The following is a 27,533-nucleotide window of genomic DNA, read 5'->3' on the forward strand; positions in this document are numbered from 1 at the left end:
TATGAGCCACCATGTGGTTGCTGGGATTTGAACTCCGGACCTTCAGAAGAGCAGTCGGGTGCTCTTACCCACTGAGCCATCTCACCAGCCCGGATCTAAAGACTCTTAAAGGATAAGATAGCTGGCCATGGTGACACACAGCCTTAGGGAAGCAGAGGCAGAGGCAGGAGGATCTCTGTGAGTTCTGGGCCAGCCAGGGCTATCTAGTGAGACCCTGTAGGGAAATTCCTTGAAATACCACGGTTGGCCAGTGAGACTTCAACTCTACACAAAGAACTACAGGCAGTTAAGGAATGGTAACAGCAGGGGAAACGGCCTTCCTCAGAGAAGCGTACACCAATTAGCTATCCAATACCAAATGGTCGGCCACACAAATAACATTACACAGACGGAGCAGACTGGTGTGTGTGTGTGCGCGCGCGCGCGTGTGCGTGTGCATGTGCGTGTGCGTGTGTGTGTGTGTGTGTGTGTGTGTATGGAAAAGAGCAGGGAGGGGTATATGGGGTGGTTTGGAGGGAGGGAAAGGAAGAGGGATGATGTAATATTATAAAGTTAAAGAAAGAAATGTACTTAATCCAAAAAGACAAATAAGAGATGCAAAAGCGAACTAGCCCTGTGTCTATTATCTCCCTTAACCCTGAAACTTCCAGCACTTCTTCAAAGAAAACAATGGGTCTGTATACCTTCCATTCCATACATCAAATGTCAAAGAAAGACAATGCTGATGCCTAAAAACTGCACAGATACTTTCAGATGACAGGATTCCCCCGTCACTGCACGAGCCCAGCGGAGGTCTGGCACCCAAACCGAAGGACATTACAAGACAATTGTACACGAATATCCTTCATGAACATAGATGTAAAAATCTCCAGTGGGATTGGAGAGACGGCTCCGTGGTTAAGAGTACTTGTTGCTCTTCTAGAGTACCCGAGTCCAGTTTCCAACACTGGCGTCAGGTGGCTCTCAACCACTTGTAACACCAGCTCTAGGGATCTGATGCCCTCTTCTGGCTTCTTTGGGTAACTGCATACACATGGCTCACATACCCATACAAACACAAACACACACACACACACACACACACACACACACACACACACACTCATAATTGAAAATAAATCATTTAAAACAAGTCTCATCTAGCCATAAACACTAAGTTTCACCCTAGAAGTGTAAAGTTATTTAATATTCAAAGTGGCATAATCACCATATTAGCTGAATAAAGAATAATCATGACTTGATAGATGGAGAGATGGCACTTAATGAAAATTTAATTCAATCTTGATAAAACTCTGGGCACACTGGGGATAGAAAGGAAGTGTCAGATCCTGATAAAGAGTAGTATTCTAGTTTCCTTTCTGTGGTTGCAATAAAACACTGATGAACAATTTGGGCAAGGAAAGGGTTTATTTGACTTATACTTCTAGGTTACATCCCATCACTGAGAGGATTCATGGCAAGTAGAAGCCATGGAGGAACTATAACTACTGGCTAGCTCTTTGGCTCATACTTAGCTAGCTTTCATATACAGCCTAGGGCTACCTGCCTAGGGAATGGTGCCTCCTACAGTGGGCTGAACACACTTGTACCAATTAACAACCAAAACAACCTCCCACTGACATGGCCATAGGCCAATTGGATCTAAGCAGTTCCTCAAGGCTCTCCTCCAACATGATTATGGCTGTGTCAAGTTGAGAGCTCAAGCTAACTAGAACACAGAGTTCTTGTGACCAATAGCCAACAATAAACGATTACCCTGTTTTTTTCATTCATCACACCTAGAAACCAGCAAAAAAGCAATCCTGGCTGGCAGGAAAAACCAGTGGAAACCTTTTCTTATATCAGAACTCTGTTGCAAGTAAAGGACTCATTTTGGTTGCATGGGAGATACTAACAGAGACACTCCTCTCCCCTCTCACCAAGAACTCAAGTTCACTGTCACTTCCAAAACATTCCTCCTAGGCAGGCTGCAAAAACAACCCCACAATGACAGGGCCAGTGGACAGTCTTTACACCTTCCCTTAAGCAGTGACCTGTACATAGGCGTGACCAAGTTTTCATGACATGGTTTCTTTCTCGTCTTTCCCCTGAAGACAGGACAGCACCTCGTCTTTTATTCTTCTCTTGGACATCCAAACACCATCAAGTATATACATACACGTGTGTGTCCTACACTTGTGTGGGCCGCCTCCACCTCAGAAGCCTATTAGGATGTACAGGTATGTACAGGATGTACAGCTGCAGGGATCACAAACACTCAAGGAGACTGGAGCAACAGTTTATTAACATAAGAGTCCTGTGTCCGTCTATACCAGGAGACCTCCAGAAGTCTGACGTATCTTATCCCCGAGAGTATTGGAGAGGGTGAAAGGGGTCACACTTTCTCCAGTTACAGCCAAGAAGGCAGAGGAGAGATAGGTCAGCCCTGTGGCAGCTCTGGTGAACCACTCCATCCTTTGCAGCATCCATCAGTGAGCATTTATTTATAATGGAAACCAAAAAAGAAGGGAAAACATTCAAAGCATAAGCTCTTCAACTCATGATTCCCCTTCTGCATTGTTGGAGGAGGTCTGAGGTGTAGGGTGTAGCTGTCCACTCCCAGAGGTGACCTCATTCCCTTCTTGTCTATTATATTACAGGACAGCCTCCCCCCGCCCACACACACACACAGACCAAGTACTAAGAGCATGGCCCCAAATGATATCCAAGAGCCAACTCTTAAACCCATGAAGAGGCACCATGTTCAGAACTTCCCAGGGCACTTGAGGGCTTTTAAGGATAACACAGACTCCTGTGGTCACATCCTCTTGCCGTTCCCTAACCATGCAGTGTATGCCCTGGTATCCTTCCCTCGTGGACACCCCCCACCACCACCACCATGAGGGTATGGCTCACCTGCAGGCAGCGTGGAGAACTCCACACAGGCCTCCTTCTTTTCTCTCTGCTCCAGCGGCAGCTGCCAGGGCATCTGGTGTGGCTGGGCCAAGACCTTCACCTTGTAGGCCATATTAGGCCTGAGGTTGAAGAATTGGTACTTGTACCTGGCTGCCTTCACGATGTCCAGTTCCTCTTCGTTGAGGAAGATGATATGGCTGTAGTTACTGTTGGTCGGCAACCACGAGAGCTGGGCAGAGATCTGTGTGATGTTGTCCACACGCAGCTGGGACGGTGCCACCACCACATCCTTGCCCACCAGCAGAGTGCACTGCAGCTCATCTGAGTTTCCCCGGCTCGTGACGCACTGCACGGAGATGCGGTAGGTGCAGGCGGCCGTGTTAAGTTTCTCGATCAGCGCCTTAGTTCTCCTACCCAGGGCAAGGCTCATGCGTGTCTCTTGGTCCACCAGCACATTATAACTGCTCACGGTGCCCCAGCCGGGAGGCACAGCAGGGGGCTCCCAGCCCACGATGACACTTTTGGCAAGCTGTTTGATAAGGGTGATTTTCCTAGGGTAAGGCACAGTGTCTTCTCCGATGTCGTCGATGGTCACGTCCAGGGTCCCCCCACCATTGTCGGTGATCCCCGAGTCCACTTGAGTTGGGGAGTGAAGGTGAAGGATGCTATCGCGCTCCAGACGGATGCCAGAGTGGTTGAGAAAGTTCTGGTCCTGTTCGCTCCCTAGAGTACCAGCTAGCCGCGACTCGTTGTCCTGGATAAAATCCACAAAGTTGGAGGGCACCAAGCCCCTTTGCCCATCCAGAAGCTCTCCTGTTGGGTACAAGGACAGATATCATTCACCGTCCTCCAGGACCCTGGGCTCCACAGCACTGGCACAGAGCAAGGCAGCACAGAAGGCCGCAAGCCTGTGCCCTCCGTGCCCTCTGCCTGCAATCACCCCACCCATCGCTAAGAGTGGTTTCCTGGTTCAACCCTCTGAGAATCTGGCTGTATACACCAGGAACCGGGAAGCTGTTTAATAAGGATTAGAAATTCACACTGACTGGATGCATGCCCAGCACTGGACGAACCCTGGCACACAGTTAGTGCTCAATAAATGCTAGGACAGACAAACGTGTCAAATCTATGGCTTGGGGAGATTAATAAGTACCTATCTTTTTTTTTTTTAATCAAGGGATGATGTGATCAGGGCTGCGAGGGTGGCTCCTACTAAGTCAACCTCAGGAGAATCTGTGCTTCTAGCGTCTGCCTGATGGGAAATGAACACGCTGGACTGGGCTTCAGAGTCATCTTCTAAGCTGTGTGTGGCATAAGCAAATACTATACAGGCGGCTTCTATACAGCAGCCTAATTCTTTGTGTGTGTGCATGAGTATGCATGTATGCATGTGTGTGCCAGTGTAGATGCACACACACATACATGCCTCTCTATGTGTGTATATATATGCATTCACATGCCTGTGTGTGTCTGTATACATGTGGGTGCATGTGTGTATATATATGCATGCACATGCCTGTGTGTCTCTGTGCACGTGTGTGCATATGTGTATGTATGTGTGTATGTGTGTGCCTATGTAAGTATGCATGCACATGCCTTTGTGTGTGTGCACATGTGTGCCACATACACGTGTGCACAGCAGAAACTGCCAAAAGTAACTATGCAGAAGAGCTTTGTGCTCCAGCACAAAAACAAAATACTATCATCCCCACTCATCACAGAGAGACCAAGTGACCCTAGGAGGCTGGGGCACCATGACCTTTAGTTTGTTCCCTACCAGACCCCCTTTTTGGGGGAATCTGTGACATGGCTTGTATAGGGCAAATCTGCCCCTCAATGAGGATTCATATTCTGTTCCTAACCTCTACTTAAGGTATGGGTCCTGAGGCAGTCAATCCTTTGTACTAAAGAAGTCTGGCCTTTGGAAGTGATGGTGGTGCTGATGTTGATAACAACGATAATCATGGGAGTGACAGTGGTAATAATGATAATATGGTAGTGGTGGTAAAAATGATGCTGGTGGTGATGGTGATGAAATTGTGATGGTGGTGGCATTGGAGATGCAGGCGATGAGGTAATTATGGTGGTGGTGATGGTGGGTATAGGGATGGTGGTTGTGATGGGGACAGTGACAGTATCCGCCATTTAATAAGCAATGTTCCACGTTCCATTCCAAGCATTTCCTAGCATGCAGTCCTACCTTCCAGTCACAGTGACTTGTGAAGACTATTGCTATGGGACAGAGAGAGGCACAGAGAACAGAAGCAAGTCCCACTATCACGGACCATAAAAGCTCGAGTTTCGGAACCTCGTTGAGTAAGGTCCTTGGAGCCTTTAGCTGGGCACAAAGCATGATGGGAAATTTTCAGGGACTCCAACCAGGCCATCTGACAGTGGAGCTGGGCGTCCTGTTGAACCTACAGTGAGATGTGCTGGAGAGGCACAGCCAGAGCCACAGCGCTGACCCAGGGTGAGGGCTGCCCACTCACTTGGCCTCAGCTGATGCAACCTTCCATAAGTGGGCATCCCGACAGCAAGTCCCAGAGCTCCCAGGTACTCTGAGAAAGAATCCAAGCTCATGGAAGAGAAAACCAACTCAACAAAGGTCCCTCCCGTTCAAGAGACTAGGGCAAGACAAGGCTTTCCCACAGAGCAGGTGGCCAGGGGATGGCCAGCACCCATCTAGAATCAGAAAGTGGGGTCCGGAGAGATGACTCAGTGCTTCAGAGCATGGGTTACCCTTCCAGGGGACCTGGGTTCAAGTCCCGGCACCCACAGCATGACTCACAACCACCTGCCATCAGGGGATCTGATGCCCTCTTCAGGCCCCCCAGAGGCACAGCACACACGTGCACAGACAGACATGCAGGCAAAGCACTCATACACAAATAATAAAATAAAATAAAACCATAAAGCTGATTTGGGAAGCAGGGCACCCACAAGTACCACTGTCACAGGCTAAAAGCCAACAAAACCAGGGCCTTTTGGGAGTACAGAGCCTAGTTCCTTTCTATGAACTCTAGGGATGACTGGAGTGGGAGAGAGGTATCGGGATGTAAAGATGGACCCCCTGAGACAGCAAGAATCTTGAGGCCCCTGTGGATAGGAAAAGTCACACTCAGGTCATATGATAACTCCAGCAGAAAGGACATGAATAGGCACTTTGGGGTGTATGGTGGTCCTTAGTTTCTACCAGCACCCTGTCCTCAGAAGATAGAAAGGATTTTTTTTTTTAACGTTGGTCTGTATAGAACATGTACAGAGAATATGTACAGGGTGTTTTCATTTTGTGTGTGTGTGTGTGTGTGTGTGTGTGTGTGTGTTAGAAGCCACCTAGGAAGGAGTCCCAATGCACAGGAGGAGACACCCTGGCTATGTGCAAACACTCCATGGTTTTAAAAGGGGCTGGAGCATCCTTGAGGTTGAGTGTCAACCTGTTTCCCATGGAAAATGAGAGATGACTACACAGCATCCATCAGTGCCAGCTCACAGCTGCCCAGCAGCTCTGCCAAGACTCCCAAGTGCCAGCCATCTACTGCCATTAACACTCAGAAAGCCAGCTCCACTGTCCGGGCAATCAGGGAGAGACAGAACAGAAAGCAAGCAGCCAGAACATGTGGGAGACTGGCGCATCTCCCAGGACCCTGGCAAGCTGGTCTTCTGCATGGACCAAGTCAGTGCCCACCAACCGCAGCGCATCCACAGACCTTCATAGAACCCATCTTCATCCATGTCCCCATAGACATAGAGGTACTTTCCCGCCGTGAGAGGCAGCTCAGCTTCTGGGTTCTCATTGGGCCCATCGAAGGGGTTGTAACTGCGGGGAGAAACAGTTTGTACGTCAGTAGCCCTGGCCAAGATCTCTCAGGTTCCTCGTACCTATTACATCCCTAATGGTGCCACGGCTCGTGCTAGCGAGATCCCATGCCTCCTCTCAAGCTTCCTCTGGCTCGCTCACACCAGTAGGTTAAAGGTAATTCTAACGCCACTGAGATCTCTTTGAGTCTGCCATCTTGTCCAGACATCTTATTCCCGGGTGTCTCTTTCACCTGAACTTCACATTTCCCAACTAATGAGCTAGTACAAAGGAAAGGAATGTTGTTGCTTTTATTTTTAATGATTTCTTTCTTTCTGTGTATGTGGTCTGGGTACGTATATGTGTACATGTGTGTGCAGCGTCTGTGGAAGAGGACACGGGATCCCCTTGAGCTGGAGTTACAAGCAATTGTGAGCCACCTGATGTTGGTGCTTGGAAATTGAACCTGGGTCCTCTGGAAGCGCATCCTGTGCTCTTAACAGCTGAGCCATTTCTCTGGACCAATTCTGTTGCCTTAAAATATGTATCAAACCAACAAGTTAGAACATTAGACATACTACTTAACTTTTTTTTTTTGCCTTACAATGTAGCATACTATAGTTCTACCTCATGAAGTCTGCCATTGCCTTTTGTGGTGGTTTGAATATGCTCGACCCATGGGAAGTGGCACTATTAGGGGGTGTGGCTTTGTTGGAATAGGTGTGGCCTTGTTGGAGGAACTGAGTCACTGGGGGGGGTAAGCTTTGAGGCCCTATGCTTAAGTTCTACCTAGGGCAGAAGAGAACCTCTTCTGGCTGCTTTTGGATCAAGATGTAGAACTCTTGGCTGCTCCAGCATGGTGTCTGCCTGCACGCTGCCATGCTTCCTGCCATGATGATAATGGACTGAAGCTCTAAAGCTGTAAGCCAGCCCCAATGAAATGTTTGTCTTTATAAGAGTTGTCTTGGTCATGGTGTCTGTTCACAGCAATGAAACCCTAACTAAGACATCTTTGTAGTTTAAGAATAGTATTCTGCTGTTGAGATCTCCAAACTTTATCGAATTGGTTTCCTAATGTCAGATGTAGACAATGTAGACACTGCTTCTAATTCCTGGCTAATGTATGCTGTGTCCCATCAGATGTCCTGGTGATGTATCTTAGCACTCTTTCACAAAGAAGAAATTCTAGAAACTGCATTTGTTTGATCAACTGTATGCCCTACTGAGTACTTCTAAAATATGATGCCTGGGATTTCTGCTAGATTTTGGAAGGTGAGGAATGGAGGCTCTAAGCATATCCCCTGTGACATTCTGTTTTGTCATCTGTTGTGGGTTGAATGGTGTCCCCCGTAAAGACTTGTCACAAGTCTCAGCTTCCGGTCTCTGTGAATGTGGCCTCCTTCACAGGGAGGCACCCAGGTGGGAACACATCTCACTAGCCAGGGTAGACATGATTGTGTAAGACACAGGAGCACACATAGAAGAGGGGGCCTTGGGAAGGTGGAGACAGAAACTAGAGAGATACAGCAACAGCCAGAAGCACTGGGGCCACCAGAACCCGAGAAGGGCCTGACACCCTCCCCTTGAGTCTTCCTGGGACATGGCCAGGGCACCTTAGTGCATCTGCTGACATCCGGAGCTGCAAGGGAACAAGCCCCGGTGTGCTCAGTTTGAGACACTGAATCACAGAGGCTCGGAGGCCTGTGCACTCCGTGTCTCCTACCAGCTTCTTCTGCCCCGGCACTCAGTGTGGGTTGGGGTGGGGCGTCACATCCCTACCTGTAGCGGGCCACACACAGGTGCACCTTCCCCGAGCTGCTTTGCTTGGAGTTGTTAGAGTTCCGGTCATTGTCCATCTGTGAAGCAATTGATTGTGGTTTCCATGTAGTGATACTAAAGACTCCGTGTGCCACTGCCCAGCCCGTGAAACACGTATGAAGTGGGTCCTACCCCCACAGACATCTGCTGGGAATCCTAGACTAAAACATTCACAGAGACTTGGGTGCCCCGCCCACCCACTGCTCAGACACCTGAATGCCATGCCACCAAGTAGCTTGTAGAAGGCAGAGGTGACCATGTCCTCTGCTTTCAGAGGGCTCTTGCTATGGAGGGCCGAATTCGCCGGCTCCAAGTGGCATTCAGGAAGCCAAAGAGTAGAGGAGCCACCAGGAAAGCCCTCATTTCACACTTTCCTCTGTTGTCTCCGGGTCTGCAGAGTTTAAGGATGCTGCGCCCAGAGTTCCCTCCTGCAATAATCCCAGGGGCATGCGGTCTTTTCTCAGAGGGCTGAGAGGGAGACTGAGGAACAGTGTCCTGAGGGAGGCAAGCTCCTCCCACCATCCCCGTCATCCCTTCTCTGTGTTGGAAGGCAGAGTGCTCCCCTTCGTGGTGCCAACCAAGCCACGCCACTCCTTCCGGGGAGCCCTCCGGGCACACAAGGGACCAAAGCCCACATCTATCCCCTCCTCCCCAATCCCCCAGCTCCACTCAGCCAACCACACTCCTGGTATCTCAGCTGTTCGGGGCCACCACCAGGAAGCCCTCCTGGTTTCACGGCCCCTCCTCCCTGTCCACACACCCTGTTCTTCAGAACCCTCCCCCGGGACCTGGCTGACCGGATGCCGAGACAGGGTTGTTAGCCCGGGTTTTCTCTGCCTGTAAACAGTAGTGATTTCTGGCACCTGGTGAGTCACTAAAGATGAGTGTGGAAAATTGATAGGAACAATGGAGGGGCCCAGCTGAGTGGGAAAAAGGAGGAGGCGGGGTCATAGGCGCCTCCCAGATATAGCCTGGAGCTGGCTAAGTGGGACTCACCTCGGACTCAAATCTGCATCTTGGGCTGCTGGATCGCAACAGGAAGGAGGGCTTCACACACAGAGGCTCCAGCTTGTCCCCAGACAGCGGAATATAGTCCCCAATCACAGAGTAGTGTCCGGTGGGGCCCTCGTGACCTGGATGGGAACACGGGAATGGATGAGGGAAGGAGGCAAGTGAGCCACCCACGTACGAATCCCCTCAGGCCGGGTCTCATTGCAGCCCTCCCTGGTCTGGATTGCTGTGGGCAACATACAGGTCTGCTGTACCGAGGGCCTGGTGGTGACCTGTGATCTGAGACACAAGAAGGTCCAATCAGAAAGGGGCAGTGCATCCTGAGCGCAGGGGCCTTCCCTTCTGTTGGCTTGAAATCAAGGGGCTGTGATGCCCAGTGAGCCCCACAGCCTGCTACCAGGAGGGGTGTACCCACAGAACCGGGCTCTATAATATGGAGAGGCAGAGTCTGCACTTTCTGTGACATCATCAAGGGTACCTGAGTGAAGCTGTGCCTGAGGCTACACTGTAGCTTTTCCCCCTCCTGCATGATAACCGCTTCTCTGCTCATATCAATGTTAAAGTTGGTCATCACTTTGACCAAAAAAAAAAATTAAATTAAAAAATTAAATTAAAAAGTGACGACCTGTCCAAGAGGAAAATTTTGCTGCTCCCACTAGCATGGAACAACCTGGAATGACTTATATAAAATAAGATAATCCAGGCACCAGAAGATGCAGACTAAACTGGCCCAGTCACGTGTGGACTCTGATGATGTTACAACAGAGAGGAGAAACTGTTGACCAGCTGGGCAAGAGAGTAGGAAGATGTCGAAGTATTAGTGGGAAGTCCTGAGCTTCCGGGTGAATAGGTTTAGGTCCTGCCATGCAATTCTGCATCCACCGTTAATCACACTATACTCTTCCCAAACACAGACAGGAAGCCTGTGCTCTGGGTCCCGGGGCACATGAGCATATCTTTAAGGGACTGTCCAGATGAGCCAACAAGTTTAAATAGAGCTAATTAGAAGAGCAGGGAGCACTTACAAAGAGCTACACCACAGAAGAAAATGTCTCTCCCGGCAATACTTAACTACCTACTGAAGCATTATGGGGCAAGGGCTTCATAAGCCCCTCACACAGCAGCCATGAACTGTCTATAAAGTCTCAGAAAGGGAGGGGCCTCATGAGCCCCTCCCTTCATAACAGGAAGTTAATGGACCCAACCTTGAGCAGATCTCCTGTACGTAATCATAGCTACTGAAAGTTCAGTAGGGCACCATCCACATTATGCCTGAGAAGAGTGGTGCACACCTGTGGCTGGTGCCAAAGGCTTGCATTCCTTCTGAGTCAGGACTAGACACGTGCCAGGTAGAGGTGCCCGTGTGATTAGCCCCCACAAGAAACCTTCAGCTCTGCCTCAGGATTTTGCCATGCTCGGGGCATGATCTTCCTGACTCCCTTGCAGCTAGAATCCCTGTATATCTATGGGGGAGGGGCAGAAGCTGGTTTGTGGCTCTCACAGTTTGAATATGTTCTCCAGTTGGTACTGAGCCCAGCCATCCATGTAGAATAGCGCCAGCCTCATTCCACCTACAAGCATCCGTGTGGGCTGGAGGCCACCTTATAACCTATCTGACATCTTGCATCTGAGCAAGGCTTCCCACGGAACCCTGTCATTTAACAGACTTCACAGCCTTGGTACCCAGACACCTCCTGGGTGCACTAGGCTCAGTAAACAACAAGAGGGGTGTGGGCAGCCCCATCCCTCGTCCATCTTGTTTCTCATAGCAACAGCCACTGATGTTTGTCAGTCTCTGCAATGCAAGAGCTAGAAAGAAAGATGCAAGAGCTGAGTGGCTGAGGGGAAGAACCCCATTGATGATGACACAGAACAACAAGCATTGCCTAGTTTTACAACAACAACAACAACGATAATAATAATAATAGCACCAGAAGCACTTCTCCATTTTGATAAGGACCAGGAGAGATCAGAAATGATCTTAATTCAGCTACAAAACGAAGTCTGGCATTCAGCTCTCTTAATTCAACAACTTGGGGTTTGGTTTTTAAGGCAGGGTCTTGCAATAAAGCCAAGGCTGTTCTGGAAGTAGCTGAAATTCTCTGGCATCAGTCTCTCAAATGAGTCTTTAATCTGGAGGGATGGGCTCGGGGATAGCTTAATTGATAGTGTTTGCCAAACCAGAATGAGGAATTGACTTCTGTCTCCAGCACCCATGCAAGAAGCTAGACATGGCAGCATACCCCATAATCCCAGCACACCCCTGCGGCCACGGAGACCAGAAGATCCCTAGAGTTCATTCATAGCCATCTAGGCTAATCAGCAAACCCCAGACCAATAAAGATACCTGTCTTACAAAAGCCAGGTGGATGGTTCCTGAGGAACACCACCAGAGGATGACCTCTGCTCTCTACATGCATGTACTCACACCTGCATGTGCATCTTGTCCCACACAAACATGCTTCCCCCAACACAGGGAGAATGGGAGTATCCGAGCCACTCTACAAATGAGCAGCCTGGGTTGTCCTCAGTCCTGCTGCAGTAGATCCTCTTTCTCAGGCACGGGCACCCTCCCAGAACCGTTGGGAGCATCCATCACTTACCTTTGTGGATGGAAGTGGCTAGTCCATTCATGTACTGAGGGAAAGGCTTGCCAGGGGCCAAGGGAACATCCAGCAGGGCTACTGAGCTGCTGCCCAGCAGATCAATACTCCCAGTGTGTTGCCGGAACTTTTCCAGGTCCCGAGACAACAGGTTAAACTGCTCACTCTGCACACGGCATTTCTCTTCCAGCTCTCGGACCTTGGACTGCACAGCAGAGGCAAGACAGTGGTCAACAAAGGGGTAGTCAGTGGTGCAGATGTGCACGGGGCATGTGTGTCTTTTAAGAGTGTGTGTGTGTGGTGCCTATGATAGGCTATGCGCCTGTGTATGGCAGGGTCTGCTTCCACCTCCACAGAACAGCAGCGTCTGGGAGCCCAGCCTCACAGGCAGCCTGGCTGTTGGCCACCATGAGGAGCCACATGTGCCAAGAAATCTTGCCATCGCTCAACTCCCAGCCAAGCGTGGATTGTTCCAGGCTCTGTGTGCAGCCTGGGCACTTTGTGGTTGGCATGACTGTTTGGTATTTGGAGCGTATAGGCTGAAACAGCTCTGAAAACCCATCATGCCATCTCAGTGGATGCCCACCCATGGGCCTGAAGACCCCTGAGGAACACAGATGTCAGCCACACCAGGGAGTATCTACGTGGTACTGGGTTAGAAACGCCACCGTCATTGGCCAACACCACCATGACGCCTAGGGAAAGACAAGAACCTTTCAGGCAGGCAAACACATGGAAGAAAAGGGCAGCCAGCAAGCTCCATCCTTGGGCACAGGTGTGGTAGGCTGTTCTTGAGTGCTGGGTGGCTCTGTACAGAGGGTTTAATCTGTGTGCCTCCTGCTGCTCTCAGAAGAATTTGACACTGACATAGGTACCTAGCTGGTGCTCAATAGATTCTTGTTTTACTGCAGGTATATAGGGGGAAAATGGCTGAGTCAGTCTGCTACCTGGCTTGATCAGGGCTCAGGAGTGGACAGTCCCCCTCCTTCTCCTCCTCCTCCTCCTCTTCCTCTTCTTCCTCCTCCCCCTCCTGCTCTTCTTCCTCCTCCCCCCTTTCCCTCCCCCTCCTCCTCCTCTTCCTCTTTTCTTTCTAATCTACATCCTCTCCCTGCTCTTGCAGAGCTTCATATCCTTTCTTCTTCCTCCTCCTTACCTCCTCCCCCTCCTCTTTGTCCTCCCCCCTCCTCTCTCACCTCCTCTCCCTCCTCCTCTCCCTCCTCTCCCTCCTCTCCCTCCTCTCCCTCTTCCTCATACCATAAGCATTAAGTCTCTCAGCTCTTTCATCCAGAACCGGGTGCTATTTATGTCTGCGATCACGGGTTTCCAAAAATAACCACAACGGATCCCAAGCCTATAATTAATTTCTTCAATTCATTAAAAAAAAATCAGCAGGGTTCCTCTTTTTTTAAAAAAGCTGAATGGGATTGGCTTAAGATAGCAGTCGCCTCAGAGGAAGGCAAAGAACCGAACCTCTGGGCTCTGTGGCTCAGGTGGGCCCTGGAGAGCATTGGGAAGGTCTGTGAAATGAGGGTAGGTGTGATTCCAAGAGCAGAATCCATGTGTGGGACAATGACATCAGGATCCATGGGCCCTGGCGGCTCCACTCCTACATCCGAGTATCCTACATGAGGATAGAGTCATCAGAGGGAGTGGCATCAAATGTCCCCATGAGGGGAAAGCCATCAGATCATTTGAGTAACCCAAACTGGGCCATGAGTACCCGCAGAGGCCAGTGGTCCCTGGGTATGAGGGTGAGCAGGAGATAGCATCTGAACCCTCTGACACCCCAAAAAGCATCCCTTGAGCATCCTACGCATCTAACCAGACCTAAGGAAGGACAGGCAAGAGGACTCTCCATCCATACCACAAAATCTCAAGGCTATGCATTCGGGAACAGGTCAGTGCTCGTCAGGTTGGGGGAGGGTGTGACTATTCAGGGGCAACATGAGTAGGTGTCCTCCGGTGGCAGAAGATGCAAGACATTGGATCGTAACCATGCGGGTCTGCAATGGCAACGGGACTCTATAGAACTATAAGAACAGAGCCAAGTGGGTGGTGAGGTTTTGAGGCCAGCTGTAGCTTGGCTGATTGGTACCGTTCCAGCCTCAGGTCCTGGGCTTGCTCTGACCGGGGGGGGAGGGGGGGAATACTGTGGCCAGGGTACCTGGGAGGGGTGGAGCTTGTAAAAGTGTCCCTGCTGCTTTTTAAAGTCCAAAATTATTACTGAATAAAAAGGTTGATACAGATGCTATACAGATAGACAGAAGCTACGACCTCGGAGATGAATAAGTAGTGTTTCACTCTACCAAAGCTAGGGGTGGTCAGGGAGCATTGGCTAGGGCTCTGCATTCAGAGAGCATCACCAAGTCAGACATCGGGTCTGGCCTATTTCTCCAGCTCTACGGGTACTCACGGCCCAGTTTGGCCTCTAGAGGGCGCCAGCAGCTAGTCCAGAGGCCCCAGGGACAAGTGGACCTGTTGTCTGCTAGCCTTATAGCCATGCTTTTTCCTAAGCACGAGGAATGCAAAAAGATGGTATTGGTTACTGAAATTCAAAGTGTTTGAAGGTGGGGCTGGAGAAATGGCTCAGTGGTTACGAGCATTGGCTGCTGTTCCAGACAGCCTGGGTTCAGTTTCCAGCACCCACGCAGAAACACACACCTGCTTGAGTTCCAATCAGTCCAGCCCCCTCTTCTGGCCTCTGTGGGCACTGCAGGAACATGGTACACATCCACACAAAACACCCATACAACATAAAATAATTAAGGTATTTAAACACCGAGTTGGCTCACGTATCTGAGCACTCTTCCATATATGAATGAAGGCACAGGGTAATGACAGCTTGCTGTCTTAGAGACGGTAGCCATAGCTAGGATAATTTTTCTTTTAAATATTTATTTTATGTGAGTACACTGTAGCTATCTTCAGACACACCAGAAGAGGGCATCGGATCCCATGACATATGGCCGTGAGCCACCATGTGGTTGCTGGGAATTGAACTCGGGACCTCTGGAAGAGCAGTTAGTGCTTTTAAGCACTGAGCCATCTCTCCAACCAAAGGCTAGGGTTTTTAAATAGTCTTTGTGTCTAGACACTGTTGAGCAGCCCCCGTTGCCTGGGGTATGTTTGACTATGGTAGAGATGCGTGTGTTCAAGAGACCAGGGGCTTCTGGGTAGAACCAACTGCAGCCAGCAGGACCAATGTCCCTGCTGTGTTGGTAACTGTTTGCTTTGTAAAGTGTGCCCACTAGGGGCGCTACAGCGGGCCTGGCTTTGGGGGTGACCCTCAGTGAACTGAAATGGAGTGGAAGGGCTTGGTTTTTCTAGGTCAGAGGAGACAGAGAATCCAAGTGTTGTGCCAGGCCACCCCGATGAACACTATGTTTCTTTCCCAAGCCTTCAGCTGCTCTCTCTCTCTCCGCTTTGAAAAGGCAGGATGACAATTCGGGCCTCAGCAGCTTCCAGCCCTAAAGAGGAAGAGCCCACAGAAGCCTCAAGTCCCCATGTGTCCCGGTTGATCGCTCCTCTGGAGGCTCTGAGCACATAGCCCCCAGCCTTCCCTGGCTGCAACTGATGCATGTCTGGGCCACTCGCTGGTTAGCTCTGATAGCTTGTATGTCATTTCCACTTCCCGGGGCACTCCGAAAGGAACTGCAGCGGCCTGTGCTGCTCCCAGGTACTGCTTCAACACCACGGTGTTTAATCTCAGTTTATCTGGAGCATTGTGGAGTCTCTCTTTGTTGCCTGATGGGAACCTTGCCTCTGTGTGTTCCCTCGGCTTCACGGACACACCCACCCACTCTTCCCTGATGGCCCAGCCCAAGCCTCTCATAGAAGCACCACCTGCAGGCGGCGGATGGAGGGGTCTGTGCTGTGACCACGACCGTGGCAGTGGCAGATGGCTGAGCGTTCTATAATTGGAAGAAGTGCAGCAGCTTGCAAATGCAAGCGGAGCATTTAAAAGCCAGAGGCAAATATCCCAAGACGTGACTGCCGGCTTTCCTGCCTCCTCCACAGGCATTTCTCTGACTTTCCTCCTCTGAGGGGTGGGGCTGCGTGCTGGGCTAGTGTCCAAGCTAAGGTAACTTTGGAGGTAAAGGACACTTCTCCAATTAAAGACAATGGAACATGCAGAGATCACCTGCCGAGTTACCTACAAGCACACAGAGTCTCATTCATCTATCATTGTTGCCATAGAAACAGATCTCTGTGGAAATGACCCCATCCTCAGGGCCCAGACCCCTTTGCTCTCACCCTGACATTGCCCACAAACACTGTGGTCTTTCCCATACATCATTCTGGCTATGACATTTCTCTGTGCCAGAGAGGCGATGTCACCGCACACACCTGTCCCTCCTGCCAGGAGCCAATGACCATGCGGGCTAAGGGCCAGCATTCCCTAGAGCTCCCTTGTAACTCAGCGAGACATCTGACCACAACCTCACCTGCTGTGAGGAGAGCAACGCAGCTGTCTGTGTGTTGGGAACCCTGCCTCTTCTTGCTCTCGGGGTCCCCACCTGAACGATGGGAACCATCACTCCTGAACCTGGCATTCTCTTTGGTGTCCTGTATGACAATCTTCTCCCCCACCCCCATCCCCCGGCACCCTCTAGGAATCAGTTCTGCAAATATCTACAGAGCTGGTGGGTATGCAAAGGGCTTCAGTGTAACACTAAATAACCTCCAATTCAGCCTCCTCTAGCGGCCATACTGCTCATGCCTTAGAGGCTGCAGGCTGCCTAAAGACGGTCACCCAGGAGACATCTAGGGTGTCCGATACACTCCAAAGATACCCACCCTTAGAGGGGGTCCTGACAACTAGCGTGAGGGACTTGGTCTCCCCGTCTCTCCACAGTGCCAACGTGGGATCCAGGCTGGGCTTCGGGGGCCTGGGCTTATCCATTATGAAGTCTGATCTTGGGTTGGTCAAGACTTCCAGTGACCCTCATTCCCATCAGCTAGCTTGATGCCACCTCCTATGTATGGCTCAGCCCCATCCTCGTGGGACCCTGCAAGACTGCGTAAGGCAGAGGTCCATCTGTGCTCTTCCTGGGCCTGGGGATCGAGATTGTGACCAGCTCCCAGAGATGCCATGATGATCAGTCTAGCATTGAAAGCCCCTCATCTGGCAGGTAAGGGGAGCTACTCCTCTCTGACTTCAGTGTCCGTGTCTGGTCTGAGCCAGGGGCCACACTGGGGGACAATTGGAAAGAAAGAAGAATGGCTCTCCCCTATGGAAGGAGCTTGCTGTTGGCTCGGGATGGATAGGAGGAGCCAGAATGAATTCGGATGACCCATAATGGAATTCTAGGCATACTGCCAGCCCCTGCCAACCACAAACCAACCCCAAGGAGCATCAGTCCCAGCCTCTTGCCCGTGGTCATCTGAATTCATAGTACTGGCCAGCGGCAGGAGGGAGATGTGTGCACAGGGCCAGCTCAGCACTCCAAGAGTGTGTTTTTGTATTCCTATGCCCACTCCTCTCCTGGCACCAGACTGAGGAGTCCTGGCCCATACCCACACCAGGTCCCTGTGCAGTGTTAGACCCTCGAGGTGCTCCATAGAAGGGAGAGAGGAGGAAGATGAGCAGACCCAGGGCTCAGAGCTGCCCACCTAGGGAAAGTACCACAGAGCACATGCGCGAGAGGACAAGCCACACCGAATACCTGCATGCAGTCCAGGGTGTTCTTGGTGGAGAGCCAGACGAGACAATTACAGAGAGATGGTGTAAATGAAGTGGACAGTGCTCAGGACAGCCCGTGGCCAAACGGCCCGCCCCAGCTTCTGAACAAAGGCATGTTGTGTCGTGGATGTTAGCAAGCATAAGCTCAAAGCACAGGCTACAGTAAACTCAGCAGGAGATGGGAATGACACAGGCAACCAAGTCTGTACGTTTCAGGGCAGCTAAAGTAAGGGACTCTTTCCAGCCAGGGGAAGTGAGACTAAACTGTTCCCCAGGAAGATGCCTGTCCATCTGGAGGTGGTCCGTTCCTTTCTCCCAAGACCTGTGTTTTTCTGGCAACCGACACACATATCCCTCTTGATCTAAATAATGGGAACTTTCCAACGATCAAGATTAACGCATGGGGATAGTGACCACAGAACCTTTCCTGGGGGAGCTATAGATTCCAGGGGGTGACATAAGATGTGCGTGCACTCTGTTTTCAGCAGCAGCTCCTCCCCATGGGGAAGGAAAGGGTCATCTTGCAATTCCGTGGGAATCCCACCTTCCCTGGCTACAGGTAGCCTGGGGCTACACAGTCTGTCCAATTCACCACTGCCCGCTGGCTAACGACTCACTCTGCACGAGGAATGACTGGCAAGGACCCCCCCAAGGACACTGAGCTCTCAGCCTCCCTCCACCTATCTACCATTCTCTAAGAAGACCCACCCAGGACCAAAGTCACAGACCAGGAGCGGGCACTCTCTGTGCTACCCCAGATGATGGGACCTGGTGGCTGTTTTGCTTCCCGACCCTCGGGACCGACCATTCAGGAAGGTCTACATGTGGCTCAGATGGCCACTCCCACGGGGACAAAGATCCCACCAGTGGCTGGTACAGCGTCAACCACTTTGGCTCCTAGACCAGTGGTTCCCAACCTGAGGGTCGTGACCCCTTGGGGGCCATATATCAGATACCTTACATACCAGATATTTACATTATGATTTATAATAGTAGAAAAATTATGGTTATGAAATAGCAACAAAAACAATTGTATGGTTGCAGGGGGGGGGCTCGCCACAACATGAAGAATTGCATTAAAGGGTCCCAGCATTTAGGAAGGTTGGGAACTGCTGCACGAGACCCTCCCCCTTCTCCGATCCTGCAAATGTCTCCCCAGCAGGAGCGCAAAGCTTCGGGACTGTCCCCCTGTGCCATCTCTCAAAGGATGGCACCTCCAGGAACAACCTAACATTGAGTCTAGGAAAAGCGTCCCCTCGTGTCTCGATGGGAACAGCTAGCCAAAGCCCGCCTCTGACCCAGGCTGCGAGGTTGAGGAAAAGCTGATTCAGTGCTCTGTGTTGTCTCCTCAGAGGTTAAGGACAGAAGTGGTTAACGGTGCCTAGGAGACAGCTTGCTTGCAAGGATAATGTGAGTGGCGGCACACTGGGGCCACATCCGGTTTCTGACAGGCGGCGGGTACCATTTACTTTCTGGCGACCATAGGGTCCTCCCAGCCCCACCCGCCCACCTGTGCTCACCTCTAACAGCTGCACAGCACCTTCATGCTCTTTCTTAGCTTCAACCTGAGCCTGGTGGTGGTGGAGAAAGAAAAAGAAAGCATTTAGGCAGGGGAAGAGGGACTCGGGCCAGAATCTGCAAGACCAGAGTGTGCCATGTGGTCCTGATTTCCCAGGAGAGGATAAACGCTGCAGGCCTTCCTCTGAGCCACACCAGGCGGCTACGATCGATTAGGTTGGATCTGATGATCTGAGGGGAGTCAGGCAGAGAAAGATCTGACTCTTAAACGGCAATGGTGCCCAGGAGAGAGCATGCCTGTGAGGACAACTTGAAAGAGCTGAGGTAGCATCTTTGGGGGCAGCTAAGCTCTACTCCTGCAGCTTAGAAGGGACCCCGTGTGTTCCGACCGACCAGAGCAGCGGGCTGGCTCTCCATGCTAAGCCTGAAGAGCATTCTCTTCTATAGAAGTCCATCCTCCTGCCTGGGAGATGTGACACTACCCTGCATAAGTTTCAAGTCCTCCTTGGGTCACCCTGGCCTGAAGGGGGTGCCCTGGTGCGAGGGGTCTTACACCTCCAGCTCACAGCAGCAGGGGCCTGCCCCCTTTCCCCATAATTAAAGTCACACCGCACAGAAGACACGTCACTAGCTTTACTGAGAAAATTTCGCATAGAACTGCTCCTGCCTGGCAAGGGACAATTCATACAAAAAAATTAAAACGCAATCACATGTGTCCCCACTCCTCCTGAGACCCTGGCATAGTGACAGTTCATGTTACATTTATCTTGACGGCCTCCTCACCTAAGAGCAGTGCCTGGATTTTTATTTATTTTTATTTTTATTATTATTTTTTTTTACTACTGAAAAGACAAATACAATCTCAGACTCTTTCCCGTTAGTTTATCTGATGACCACAGAGACCAATCCCAGCTGAGAGCCTGTGCTGGGAGATCCAGGGGGAATGGGGGGCCTCTTTCCTTTTGGACTTGAGAGGAGAAGTTGGTGCAACTGCAGCCATCTTACCACCATGAGGGGAAAGGCTACAGAAAACCAAAGACCGAAGCTGGCCCAGGGGAAGGCAGAGAGAAATAAATTATGGTGGCATCTGGGAATTCAGCTGTGCCTAAAGTGGCTGGTTAAGGTCCTGGACCTAAGCACACCCAAAGACATAACACAGTAATAATATAGGTAAACTTTCCCACTGGGTTTTCTGTTTGGAGAAACCAGGATAAATGTCATCACTCACTGGTAAAGAATATGATGCTCCCTACCAAAGATGGATAAACTGAGGCTTGGGGTATCTGAGATTAAAGCAAAAAAGGAGAGCTCAGGCTCCTGCCTCAGCAGGCTGGGTGTCCAACTAATGGGGTGACCCACCAGTGGCTCCAAACATTCTTCATTTTCATTTTCTCTCTTTTTTTTTTGTGTGTGTGTGGCCCAAGCTGGCCTCAAACTCACCTGATACAGCCAAAGGCAAAATTGCAATTTTCCTCCTTCATTCTCCCATGTGATGGGCATGTGCCGTCACAGTAAATGTCTGCCATGCTGAGGGTTGACCCCAGGCCCTCGAACATGCCAGGCAAATGTAACAACTGAGACACACACACACACACACACACACACACACACACACACCCAGGGCCCCATTCTTCAGCTTGTGAAAGGGTTTGCTTCCTGGCAACTCCAGTCTCCTGCCTTGTCACCTGCTCTAATTAGGAAGCCATGTGCCCAGCTGGGCTCCTATTGGGGTTTCCATTTCCAGAGAGTATCAGCCTGGACTTTGCAACTGCGAAGGGTGAGAAGTGAATATTACCTCATCTCCGCCACTGTGAGATTGTGTGTGGGCTGGGCTGAGGCTCCAGGGCCCGGACTCAAAAGGAGAATAAACCCAAGATTTCCAAACAGCTCATTCACCGCGCATCTCATTCTCACAGATTCCCAATGAGGGTCTAAGAGCCAGGCGAGCTGCTAGAGCCCGGCCCGCTAATCACATAGTTATTGAATTTGGCTCCCGCATTGACACTTGAGATTGTTCCTTTCAAAACAAAAACAGCAACAATAACAGAAGAAATAACAAAATGGGGCATGGGGTGGGAACGAAATCAGCCAGGGAACGGAGAGATTTTATAAATATCTCTGTCATCGAGTCAAAGACAGTTTTCAACTGTCAGGATTCAATCAACAAAGCACCCAGGCAGGCTGGGGAGGCCGGGCCAACTTGGCAGCAACGGCTCCATCTCTGCCTCTGGATGCCACTCAGGAGTTCATTTTCATGGGCCACTTCCAAGCTGGGCCATTTGGGCGATTGGAATAGATTGTTAAATTTAACACTCCATGTTGGCAGTTCCAGAGTCTCAAAAAAAAATAAAATAAAATAAAATAAAATTTCAGCAGTAGCTCAAGTGTGGCTCATTTTGGGGCCACTGCCAACCATTGGGGGCGGGAGAGAGAGTGTGACCTTCCTGGGAGACAGGATGCCTTGCAGATGGAGGAGCGCAGAGGAAGAGTTGTGGCACCCAAGGAAGACCACAGCGCTCCCCAGAACAGAAGGGACCTATCACCTGCAGAGGCAATTGTCAGGAAGGGAGGAACAGTCCACAGATGCAATGGCAGATTCAAGACAGACGTGCATAAGGGAGGGATGAATGACACAGGCACAGGTCACTTGCTCCAGAAGCCATCCTGTGCCAGGACGATAAGCGTGGGCTGGAGCTACACAGAGTCTTTTTTTTTTTTTTTTTTTTTTAAATTTCCCTGCTATTGAGATTAGTTTAAATGAGACTCTTGTAACTATTGGAGCTGCGGGGCCTCAGACAGGAGCCCTGAGCGTGACACTCATCAGGGTTGAGATGTTGACAGGCACCGTGTCCACATCCCGGGGACATGTCTAGGGAAACCGAGGAACGTTGCCAAAGCTCCAGGCGCTTCTCAGTGACAGAGCACTTGCCTAGCGAGTACAAGGTCCTGGCTTTCCATGCCTAGTAGCACAAACAGAAGCAGGGCCCCTGCTCTCCTGAGTCTGTGGGTAGTGTTGGTCCGTGCGCATCCCACCCCTCCCGACATCAAACAACAAAAGCCTAGACTTCCACAGCAAGGGCAGAAATCAGCAAAGAATGTGCCATCCAGCGCATTCCCCAGAAACAGACCCAGGATTGAAAGCCGGGACTCTAAAGTGCACAGCCAAATCTTTGTATATACTGTAGATAGTAAGGATGAGGGCACGGGTGGCCTGAGACGCTGAAAATTTGCAGTCATGAACGTGGTATTCTGAAAGGGTCACAGAAAGCTCTGAGGAGCCCAGTCTTCATGGGATTAGGCTCATATCACAGGACCTCTATCCCGTTCGCAACCTCAGGCTCCTTGGCCGTAGCTGTAAAGAGGAGGATTCTATGCCCCGGGTCCCAGGAGGGCTGGTTGCCATGGTCATAATTTACTCAGCAAATGATACAGGGGTAGGAGTGTGTAGTGACAAGAACGCACCATCTCTATCTCTTGGAGGTGTCGTGATAAAGGCCGAGTCGGGGACAGCGTCTAACCTGTTCTTTGTGCCAACCTAGCTCCCCAGCTCTGCGGTTCACACAGTGATCACTGAACTCCCGCTACAAGATGAACTGTCCCGGGAACCCGAATGTTGGTCTCATCGCCAAACCAACAAGTGGACAGACACATCCTGATACTGTCTACTGTGGACCTGTGTCCCACACTGGTCTCAAGAGGGTACTTTGGTTGGGAGCAAACTCATATACCATGGCATGTATGCAAAATGGTCTGGGGTCGGGGGGGGGGACCCTTGCACACCTGTGAGAGGTTTTGAGTCCCTTCTGGGCGATGGTCATTGTCGGGGCTGATGTGTTTTGCTGTGTACTTCTTCATTTACCTCCATCCTAGGATGACAGCGTCAGGGGCTCCCTGGACACCGTAGCTCCCTTTCCGTCTGTGTTTTAACACAGAGACAGCGCTGTGAGGGAGGCAGCCATCAGCACGGGCAGGGCTCAGACTGTGACATCCAGAGAGGACCAAGTGCAAGTGAACTATGAACTTGGGAAGAGTTCGTGGTCTCCTTCCACTCTCCTTCCACCTTCCACCACCCTCCCTAATGCCGTTGTTGTTGTCGTTGTTGTTACAGCCATCATTTCTAAGAAACTATATAATTGGCAGTTGATTTTATCCAGTTTCTCTATGTCTCCACAGATGAGGAAGCACCCATATGTCCCAACTAAAGACCATGATAAAGGCACAAAAATAAATCAAGGAGATTGAATGACAGGAGGGGGGGGCGCTGGTTCCTTCTCAAATCTGATAGATACTCAGTCCGTATGACCCCAGGCTCCCAGGGAGCCTTTTGTGGAGGAGTCATATCCTGTCATCCTTATGAGACATCATTTGTATTTCTGCAGGCTCGTTATCTGTCTCAGATGGACCCGGCCTGCAGATACGGCTTCCAAATTGCAATGAATAGATGAGAGGCTCCTGTTCCTCCCAGCCCCGGAGAGGAAGATAAGAATAATATCCTGGCAAAATATTGTTTCTCAGGTATGCTGGCCAATTTGTTGTGACAGGCCGTAGGGTTGTGACAGTCCCCATGAACAGTGGCTTAATGAAATCTCTACCTACTACAAAGTCTTGGTTATTGACTAGAAAAAGGGGCTTCACAAGTCAGCTACCTGTTGCCTCTGGCTGACAGACTTTGATTTGGAAAAGCAGACAGATTTTTATCGGTGCCTAGGCTGGCCGAACAGCTGAGTGTCCCTATTCCCCGTGAGAGCGAAGATTCATGACAACCATTTGATGGTTGGCATGGGGCCATGCAGAGGCTACAGGAGTCACCTACTCGCTACCCATCCTGGCCAGTACTGAGCCAGGGCTCACACACCCACAGCCCACGCCCACAGCCTAGCCTCTAGTCCCATGGATGCTCAGGTGTGGGTGCTGTCCTACCTCTGGTACCTTAGTGGGTAAGCTCTGCCCACAGGGGCTAACTGCCCTGCTAAGAGAACGAGCGGGTCCAGGAGGTGGGGATGCTGGGCTTCAGACAAGAGAGGAGAGAGATGAGAGCCAATCAGTCTCTGGTCTCCATATTCTAATACTTCGGGGCCTCTTCCTCCCAGCCCTGGGTCTTGCCAAAGGGACCTTCCTACCCGGGAAAGGGACAGGACAGCAAAGCAAGCATGGAATGAGGTAGGGATGGGCTTCCTCAGCCCCACCCTTCACAGTGTGTGTGGCAGAAGGTCTACCCCGAATCATCTGCCCTGCTTCCTGATGCCTCTCCTGTTTTCTCTTGTTCTCTTGGCATCACTCGCTTCTTATATCCTCTATGTCCTGTCTGTCTGTCTGTCTGTCTGTCTGTCTGTCTGTCTGTCTGTCTGTCTGTCACATCCATCTATCTATCTATCTATCTATCTATCTATCTATCTATCTATCTATCTATCTACCTACCTACCTACCTACCTATCTACCTACCTAATAATGAAATCTTGCCATAAATACAGTGAGGTTTATCACTTATTAACCCATGTTTTTAAAAAAAAACATCCAAAAGCAGCTATTCCCTGATGTCATAACAGGTCATGACAAGAAAGTGCCAAACTGACCCAGCTCCAGCCTGGGTTCCCATTGCCTTTGTCTTTCCCTGGGACAAGATTTCATCCCAGGCTGGGGTGAAATCAGGGAAGCAAGGAAGCAACCTGCTTCCCCAAAGCTGAAGAGAGACACGCCCCTGGCAGGAACTGCTCGGACAGTTTTTTTCTTACTGAGCCCAGCATCGGATGGGACTGCTTTGCAAGGTCTGTGTGTTACAAGATAGTACCCTGGAGTAGGCCTAAGGGAAACCAGGGCCCACAGTAGAATAAAGGCCACAAAGAAGTTTTGCAGCCCTCAACACTCAAACTGGTGCACAGTTAGAACCACCTCCCTAGGCCCAGCAAGCATGCGCGTGCATGTACTCACACATGCGCGCGCGCGCGCGCGCACACACACACACACACACACACACTTCACCCTTCTAGGCCCAACACATACACACACCCCACCCTCTTGACAAGCACATAGGTATACAGACCCAGACACAAATAGACACACACACACACACACACACACACAGACACACACAGACACACACACTTGCACTCCTGGGCTCACCTGCTGCAGTAGCTGGATCTCCTGCTGCTTGGCATTGAGGATAGCCAGGGCTTGCTCATGCTCCAACTCCAGCTGTTGCCGCCGCTCAGCAGCCTCTCGCATATGCTGTAGGGACAGAGAGGCCCCTGAGCACCTGCTGCCCACCACCACCACCACCACCGTGCACTGCGGTATGGCAGGCTTTCTCTGTGTCCCCTCCCCAACCCCCACCCCCAGGAGCGGCAAGACACACCCGCCTCCTCTCTCGGGCTTCTTCACAGGGAGAGGAAGAGAGATTGGGAAACCCTGGTCCCCAGGCACCCTCCCCTGCTTTGGCTGTCTATATTCACAGCACAGGAGATCTGGCAGAGCTGCGGCTCAGGCAGAGGGAACCTCCTCTTCCCCCGAGCGTGGCGTGGGAAGGCGTTCACTCCTCTCCTTCTGCTTTAGCTCAGGTATTTTGCAAACACCAGCAGACAAGGCTCAAATCTGTTCCTGCCCAACCTGCCCTGCTTCCATCTTCTTACCTGTAACAAAATCACGTGACCCTCCAGTATCACTGGAGGTGAATGACGTAACGGTCCCCCTTTGGATCACGGGGAAACTGAGGCACAGCCTCATACAACAGGTAAAGTACACGTCTATCCAGGACCGGCGCCAGAGTCCACAGAGCCCCCAGAGTCCCACACTTTCACCCTTGCTGTCAGCTCCATCCTTCGAGGATGAAAGCAGAAATGGTAACTTCTCATTCGCCAGGAGACCACCCATCCATCTTCATTGGAAAGACAAGGTTCAAGCCCTCAGAAGCTCAGGGGCTGATGCTCACTGCAAACCTCTGATCAGCCATCAGCCCCCTCCAGAAATCCAGTCAATGAGGAACAGCCTCATGTGTGAGGTGCTTCCCAGCACAGAGATGACTGGGCACAAAACATTCGCGTTTAATTTTTCCTTCTTTATTTTTTTGTATTATGAGACATCTGTGGCCACCTTTCTAAAAGTCTGAAGTGTGTGTGTGTGTGTGTGTGTGTGTGTGTGTGTGGTATACGTATGTGTGTCTACATGTGTGTGCAGCTGCACACACCTTGCATATACTCTAAGAGGGCAGACACGGACACTAGGTGCCTCTCTCTATCACTCTCCACCTCATTTTTGAGACAGGGTCGCTCATCAAGTTGGGACTCGCTGATTGGCTTCTGCTTCCCAACCCCAGTGCTGAGATCACAGGCCAGGCCTGGCTTTTTATAGGGGCTCAGGATATCGACTCATGTCCTCACAGCTCTACTGTAAGTACTCTCCCCACGGAGCCATCCCCCAACCCCTTAAAAGGCTGAACCTTTTCCCTCTAAGTGCAGGTTCCTTCCGAAGCAGGGAGGTCTCAACACACACCACCCAGGTACCAGAAGCAGAAGCACATCCGGCGACCCCATCAACGTGGCTTTTCCATCAGCAGTCAACCCTGCAGACCTGTGGCCCTCCTTCTTAGCATCTTTCTGAGGGTCATAAATATACTCATGCTATGATGAAGTGGGGGGAGGAGGGGGGAACCCTGACACCTGGGACAGAGATAGAGAGCCAGCATGATCGCTTTCTTCTTTTGCTTGAACTGGTTGATGATTTGTTATTATTTATCTGTTTATTTTAATTTATTTTTTATTTTATGTTCATTGGTGGTTTTGCCTGCACGTGAGTCTGTGGAAGGATGTCAGAGCCCTGGAACTGGAGTTACAGAGAGGTGTGGGATGCCACACGGGTGCTGGGAATTGAACCTTGGTCCCCCGGAAGAGTAGCCGGTGCTCTTAACTGCTGTGCCACTTCTCTAACCCCCTGTAATTTATTTTTAATCTAGCAATTTTACTGAGTCTTGGGTTTTCACAGTTATTTTGCTTTACTATCTTTATTTGTTTGGTTTTGGAATGATTTGCTGATTGGTGGCAGGGTCCCCATAGGTAACCAGGCTGGCCATGAATTTGTAATCCTCCTGCCTCAGCTTCTTTTTTTTTTTTTTTTTTAAGATTTATTTATTTATTTATTTACTATATGTAAGTACACTGTAGCTGTCTTCAGACACTCCAGAAGAGGGAGTCAGATCTCCTTACGGATGGTTGTGAGC

General features: G+C 50.6%; 1 protein-coding gene across 5 annotated transcripts in view; it reads right to left on the reverse strand.

Annotated features, from left to right (window-relative positions):
- The window catches only part of Rimbp2 (RIMS binding protein 2), a 195,558-nt gene that overhangs the window by 35,775 nt on the left and 132,250 nt on the right, over positions 1–27,533 (reverse strand). For 4 of the 5 annotated variants that reach the window (XM_021186606.1, XM_021186605.2, XM_029533723.1 and 1 more), the window contains 7 exons: positions 25,445–25,549; positions 19,327–19,377; positions 12,124–12,328; positions 9,506–9,642; positions 8,471–8,547; positions 6,603–6,712; positions 2,896–3,708 (listed from right to left, as the gene is read on the reverse strand). In XM_021186606.1, coding sequence (XP_021042265.1) covers positions 2,896–3,708; positions 6,603–6,712; positions 8,471–8,547; positions 9,506–9,642; positions 12,124–12,328; positions 19,327–19,377; positions 25,445–25,546 — 1,495 coding nt within the window. In that variant the 5' untranslated portion in view covers positions 25,547–25,549. Of the gene's footprint in view, positions 1–2,895; positions 3,709–6,602; positions 6,713–8,470; positions 8,548–9,505; positions 9,643–12,123; positions 12,329–19,326; positions 19,378–25,444; positions 25,550–25,676; positions 25,759–27,533 lie in introns of those variants that run through there. The other variant, XM_029533724.1, reaches the window with a different exon arrangement.

Source organism: Mus pahari, chromosome 23 (genome assembly GCF_900095145.1).
Source record: "Mus pahari chromosome 23, PAHARI_EIJ_v1.1, whole genome shotgun sequence".
NCBI lineage: Eukaryota > Metazoa > Chordata > Mammalia > Rodentia > Muridae > Mus > Mus pahari.